General features: G+C 48.1%; 1 protein-coding gene across 1 annotated transcript in view; it reads right to left on the bottom strand.

Annotated features, from left to right (window-relative positions):
- Window positions 1-322: 322 nt before the first annotated feature.
- ADAMTS16 (ADAM metallopeptidase with thrombospondin type 1 motif, 16) overlaps window positions 323-6,900 on the bottom strand; it is a 311,357-nt gene continuing 304,779 nt past the window's right edge. Inside the window, exons 22-23 of the mRNA XM_006901302.1 lie at window positions 3,041-3,188; window positions 323-438 (exon numbers count right to left, since the gene is read on the bottom strand). Coding sequence (XP_006901364.1) covers window positions 323-438; window positions 3,041-3,188 — 264 coding nt within the window. The remainder of the gene's footprint in view (window positions 439-3,040; window positions 3,189-6,900) is intronic.

The following is a 6,900-nucleotide window of genomic DNA, read 5'->3' as shown; positions in this document are numbered from 1 at the left end:
CGGGTTTGCCAGACTCACACATGTTTGCATATGTACACACTCACGGTTGTATACACAAACGCATGCATGCAGAGGCACACATTCACACATACAAACACCTGTGCACACACACGTGCACATGTGTGTACACTCAAGCATACACATATGTGTGTACACACACACACACACACACACACACACACACATACACACAGTCCATGTCACTCAGCTCAGCCTGGCTTCCTTCTCTCCCTCCCTCCCTCCAGGCTCCCTCTTCCAGGCACATGCCAGGGAGCCGGCTGGCTCTTGGTGCTGAGAACAGGACATCCAGCACCGGCCAGCATCACAGGTTAGACTTGGAGCAGGACCGGCAGCACTGTGGGCCGTAGAAGCGGTGGCTGCACACGCCGTGCTGGGGCACCAGGTGGCACCAGGTGAAGTAGTCTTTGCAGAAGGCATCTGAAAGGAGCATGTACATAGGTGAGACAGGGCCCAGTGGACAGGTAGGAGCACCTGTATTATTGCATCGAGGGGCATAGACATCAGTGAATCACAGCCCGGTGGGCAGGTAGGAGCATGTGTCACAGCCTCGACTCCTTTTTGAAGATTCTTGGAAAGCTAGCATTCTGTTAAACCCTTACACTTAAAACACTTGCCTACCCAAGAGAGTGGATACCCTGCTGCCTGGGTTTCTAGGGTCTAGTTCTTGGAGCTCTGGTGGCTTTTAGTGCTAAGAAATTTTGTGCTGCCAATGCAAAGTTGTGTGGTTCAAATTCACTAGCTGTTCTGTGGGAGAAAGATGGGCAATCTCCAGTCTTACCCTGAGCCACTAACTGCCTCAGAAAACTCACTGGAGGCTCAGCTCTGAGTCAGTCTGACTAAATAGTACACAACAACAAATAGAGCTCTGATGGCCTAATGGCGAGAAGCGGTGCTGCAATGCCGAAGCACACAGTTCAAATCCACCAGCTGCTCCACGGGAGAAAAATGGGCAATCTCTTCCCATGAGATTAAACTGCCTCTGAAAACCCGTTGGAGGGTCAGCTGTGAGTTGGTTCTGATTCGATGGCACCCAACAACAACAACAACAACAATTGTTGACTTAGCGGAAACCTTATGCCCTCCTCATCCCATTCATTTCTTCTTGCTGGAGCTCCAGCAGGCAAGTCCTTGGCCTCCCCAGAGTCGGTGCTGAGGATGAGGGGGTGAAATGGGCCTTTTTTTTTTCCTTCTTGGTTTATTTCATTGTTGCACATTTCCATCCCTCATCCATTCCCCCTCCTCTAGTCCACCCCACCAAAGCAGATTGTTTCAGATTGTTGTCATACATATAATGTCTAATCATATATTATTTTCAGACAGTTCTTCCCCTCATTTATTCTAATGCAATGTTCATTATTTATCCATTCTTTCTCCATTCCCTCTCCAGCCCGTCATGTCAAGTCTACTTTATAACAGTTTGTCCTTTCATGACTGAGACATTTCACCCAGCATTATGTCCTCCAGACTCCTCCACGTTGTGTTATGTTGTATGAGCTCATTGTTTTTATTCTTTTTTTAAGAGATGTCAAAGTCTATTTATTGAGAAGACACAGTCTCTTTAACAAATAGTATTAGCAAAACTAAATAATCGTGTTTACCAAAAGACTTAATTGAAAGGGTTTGTTGAATAGTGTAATCACTGTGGAAAATTATACTTCCCACCCTTAAATTTTTCAAAATAGAAACACCATTTGATGCAGCAATGCCATTACCAAATACATATCCTAAAGAAACAAAGCTCGGACACAAAAAGACATATATCTACTTATGTTTGTTACAGCATTAGAAACAATGAGCTCTTTGTTTTTCAGTGCTGCATAGTATTCCATTGTGTAAATGTACCGTCGTTTTTCTGTCCACTGTTTGTGGTTGGGCACTGGCGTTGCTTCCATCTCTTTGCTATTGTGAATAATGCAGCAATAATCATGGGTGGCATACATCTGTTTGAGACAAGGCTCTGATTTCTTTAGAGTCTATTCCCAGTAATGGAATGGCTGGATCAAATGGTATTTCTAGGTCCAGCTTTTTGAGAAGGTGCCAGTCTGCTTTTCATAGTAGTTGCACCATTTCACACTCCCATCAGCAGTGAGTAAGAGTCCCAATCTTGGGAGCTCTGGTGGCCTAGTGGCAAGAAGCTGCACTGCAATCCTAGAGCTACACGGTTCGAATCCACCAGTTGTTCTGCTGGAGAAGGAGGGACCATCTCCTCCTGTACCAGTCAGACCTGATTTAACAGTACACACAAAATAATAATAATAGTAAAAAAAGAGTCCTAATCGCTCCACAACTTCATCAGCAGGTGTTGTTTGCTTTCCTGCAGACCTTTGTTATTGGTGCTGGGTATGAAATGGGCTTTTAAGTGAGTTGGAACATGCCTTGCGAGTGCTACAGACTTCCTAACCAGTTCTCCTAAGCATGTGTCCACCTGGGGGAGTGATGGTCCACAGTGGTGCAATGGTTTAGCATTCAGATGATCTCCAGAAGGCCCACAGAGTTAGCCCACCCAGCAGCTCTGTGGGAGCCAAGGCCTGGCAATGGGCCCAGGTAAACCTATGGGGCCCCACACCGTTGTGTGAATGTACTATAGTTTTTCTATCCATTGTTTGTGGTTGGGCACTTGGGTGGCTTCCATCTCTTTGCTACCATGAATAACAATAATCACGGGTGGCATACATCTGTGTGATTCATGGCTCCGGCTTCTTTAGAGCGTATTCCCAGTAGTGGAATGGCTGAGTGGACAAATGGTGTTCTCCTCCAGTATACCAGCTGCAGAGAGAGCATCTCAGGTCTCCTGGCAACAGCCATCACCAAGTGAGAGAAGGGCAAAATGTGGGTGTGGTGGTGAAATGAGGGAGGGTACTGCCCTACAGACTGGAGTTCCCGTTCCTGAAGGCCAGGCAGCAAGGGAGACACTCGGACACTCTCCTCCCCTTCCATTAGAGGCCTCAGAAAGCCTGATGGAGGGTCAGCTATGGGTTGGTTTGAAAGCCCGGCCAGGTCCAGGGCTCAGGGCACTCACCTTCCTTCTCGGCGATGGGGCAGAAGTGGGTGTTGCAGGCCAGGGAGTCTGAGGGCTTCTGGTGGGGGTTGCAGCCGCTGGCCAGCTGGCCCCCCAGCCGACAGTGCACTGACCGGGTCTGCACGCCGCCCCCACATGTGGCTGTGCACTGTGGGAGGAAACACACAGGACTGTCACCTGTGGAGGTAGAAGCCACCTGGAAACAGTCACCCGTGAAGGTAGAAGCCGTCTGCAGAGGTGGAAGCTAGCTGACCACATCCCAGGAAGAACACCTTTACCGAGGACGATGGGTGTGCACAGAGGCACACAGCACCTGCTCACCTGTCTGCAGGTGCACACCTCCCTGCCCCTGAGAGGTCCCTAAACTGCTGGTTTGTTCTGAAGGTCTCACCATGTCCATGGTTCATGTGAGGAAACAGTTTGACTGCCTGGGATTTGAACCCCTAGAGTCTGAAGTTTGAGTCTGAACTGTCCTTTATGAGACTGGCTCTTTGTACGGAGAAAGAGAGTTTTCATTCTTTCTCACTCATTGTTACTGAGAAGAAGTGACCCACAGCTGAGCCTCCAATGGGTTTTCTGAGGCTGTAAATTCAATAGGAAGAGACTATCATCTTTCTCCTCTGGAGCCTAGTGGATTTGAACTACCAAAAAGACGGGAGTTTGGGCAATAAATTAGGCCACCAGAGCTCCTTAAATTTTTAATTAGCATCTTTAAGGCAGGTTTGGTAGCCGAGAGATAAGAAGCTATGTTGCAATCCTAAAGGCACAAGGTTCAAACCCACCATCTGCTCTCTGAGAGAGACGAGCAATCTCCTCCCATGTGATTTACTGCCTCTCTGTGATTAGGTATTATTGTCATAACAGGAGCCCAAAATGAAGGCTGCACAGTGGAGCGGACTTGGGGGGGGTGTTGTATAACAATGAAAGAATTTTTCTTTTACTTTTCAAAGAGAAGAACAAACCAGGGAGGGGAGAGGGTTGGGCAGGGAGAAAAGTACAACAAGGAATGAATGGAAATCCAAAATCTCGGTAAATTTTCATTAAAATTAATAATAATAATAATAATAATAAAATATACAAAAACAAATAAACAAAAAAGCCTGCTGGAGGATTAGCCAGGAGTTGGTTCCGACTCGCTAGCACACAACAACAATAACAAATAAAACTCAATAAATATACACGCATTGGCATAGTATATCTTCCAGTTTTGAGTAGTACTATAAAAAGTAGATATTCTCCTTTTAAAAGGGAATTTCCACAAAATTACACTTCTGATTTTTTAAAATTATTTTTAAAGTTCTCCTCTGAATGCGTTAGAGGTGCGACTAATGGTAACTCTGGCCCCAGGAGGAAGCTCCTTCTTCACGTTGTTGGGGTCTTTCCCAGAGTGCCACAGCCAGGACAGGCTCTGATCACCACGGGGAGGTGCCTGCAGGCTGGGGAAACTCCCGAACTCCCTCTCTAAACCTCGTGGAAAGGCCTCCTCACTCAGCTCCTTGGTCAGGATGCTGGTCCCTTTCTGTGGGTAAGATTCCCTTTCTGCAGTTTCTCACAGGAGCGATTACCTGCAGACTCAGCGCCACCTGGAGTGAGAAGGCCTCCTTCCAATTCTAGCCCCTCAGCCACTGGCTGTGACCACAGCCCCTCCTCTAATGCTTGTGTGTCTTGACTTCCTCATCTGTACAATGGTGCCTATGGACAGAGATGGCTTTAGAGCTGCCTTGATGTCTGGGAACAAGGGAACCATTGGCCTAAGGAAAGGACTTTGCACGTGGTGGCAACAAACTCACTTCTCTGAAGAGCTTGGACTGCAAATGGCCCAAGCAAACAGCAGAACGACAGACAACCTAAGAGCGGATCTGCAGAGGAGATTTGGAAAGCCTCCACGGTGACGCCGTGCGGTGGTTAACGTCTTGCAATGCATTTGGCACTTGACTTCATGAAATCAGAGGGAGTTCCTCAAACTCCCATCACATGTCACTTCTTCTGTTTCTTTTGTGCATATGCCAGCTTCTAAACCAAACCAAATCAGGCCAAACTCAACGCGACTGAATCGTGACAGCTCACAGAGACCCCGGAGGACAGAGCGCAAGTGCCCACAGGATTGCAGAGGCTGCCGACTGTTCTGCAAGCAGACTGCGTCACCTGCATCATGGATTGTCTGGAGACTTCTATTCCTTGAGCTTTGGCAGATGTCAGATTGGAATCAACTTGATGGCAGAGATTTTTGGCTCGTAGGGTGGGAAGGTGTAGTGAGGGCAACTTCAGAAGAGACATACGTTCAACAACCATTTCTGGCATTCTGATAAGTCAAATCCTACAGAGATATAACAAAACTACACTCCCTCCAGAACCCCCAAATCATTGTCTTGGGGTCCCTGGAGGTGGTCATCCCTGATCCCAGGCTCATGTGTTGAGACATTTCCATCTTTGTGAGGCAGAAACGCCTATGTTTGCAGGGACCAAGAGCACTGTGAAGGCTGGAGAAGGTGCGGAGCCAGTAGAAAGGGTGGGAACGATTTCTGTCACCTGGCCAGGTGCACACGCTGGCTGCAGGTATCTGGGAGGTGCTGAAGGGGAGAAGTGCATGACTCAGAGATGGAGGAAGCTGGCAGTGGGTGGAAAAGTGAAGGCAAGCCGCAGGGATGGACACAGGTGGGAAGGAAAGCAGCGAGCTGTCTAGACTGAGTGACTCAGACACGCCAGGAATGTGGGCAGTTCGCAGAGCACCTGTGGGGAGACGGGCCAGGTGGCCTTGTGGGCCCCTTAGATGAAAGGCTTGCTCTGACACACAGAGCGTGATGTGTGTGACAGCGACATCGAGTACAGCTCGCAATGTTCCCCTGCACCTAAGACATGGCAGGACCCCTGTCCTATGGGGTCCAGGGGTGGTTCCTGCGTTCCCTGTCAGACTACAGGGATCAGCCAGGTGAGACACCTGCCCTGTGACTTTAAATCCAGGGCCTGGTGGTTCCTCAGAGCAACAGAGATGACCAGTCAGGTTTAGATGAGTAATTATCTGCTGCAATGTGTCAGGGCATGAGAGGGTGTGAGCACGTGTGCCTCAGAGTGCAAGAGGGTGTGAGTGAGAATCTGTGACGGTGTGAAGTGTGTAAGAGGGCGTCGGAATCTGCATGTGTGTAAGTGAATGTCTGCATGGGTGTGAGTCCCCCTGGTAGTCTGTGCATGTGTGAGACAGAATCTGAGTGAGTGTGCAAGGATGTGAGAGCGAGGATCTGAGCGTGTGTGAATGTGAAAGTGGCAATCTCTGTGTGTGTGTGCACGTGTGCACGCGCGTGCATGAGTGTGTGTGCACAGACATGCATGTGAGAGTTTATATGTGAGTCTCAGTGTGTGGCTCTGAGTGTGTGAATGTATGTGGGTGTGTTGGAACTGGTGTGTGAGGGGGAGGGGTGGGCAGGGAGAAAAGTGTGACAATGAATGAATGGAAATCCAAAGTCTGTAAACTTTCATTAAGATGAATAAAAAAAAGAATTGGTGTGTGAGTCTGAGTTTGTATGAGCTTATGTGTGATAAATAGTGTTTGTGAGAGTTGTGTGTGAGTGTACATGAACATGTTTGTAAGAGTGGGTGTGTAAATGTGTGTGAGAAAGTCTGAGAGCATGTGTGAGTGTGTGAGAGTGTGAGTGAGAGTGTGTGTGTGAGTGTGTGAGAGTGTATGTATGTGTGTGTGAGAGTGTGTGTGAGAGTGTATGTATGTGAGTGTGTGTGTGAGTGTGTGTGAGAGTGTGAGAGTGTATGTATGTGAGTGTGTGAGAGTGTATGTATGTGAGTGTGTGTGAGAGTGTATGCATGTGAGTGTGTGAGTGTGTGAGAGTGTATGTATGTGTGTGTGTGTG

This window comes from Elephantulus edwardii, unplaced genomic scaffold (genome assembly GCF_000299155.1).
Source record: "Elephantulus edwardii isolate Elephantulus edwardi_28Jun2011 unplaced genomic scaffold, EleEdw1.0 scaffold00317, whole genome shotgun sequence".
Classification (NCBI taxonomy): Eukaryota; Metazoa; Chordata; class Mammalia; order Macroscelidea; family Macroscelididae; genus Elephantulus; species Elephantulus edwardii.
This window is presented reverse-complemented; position numbering and strand designations above follow the sequence as displayed.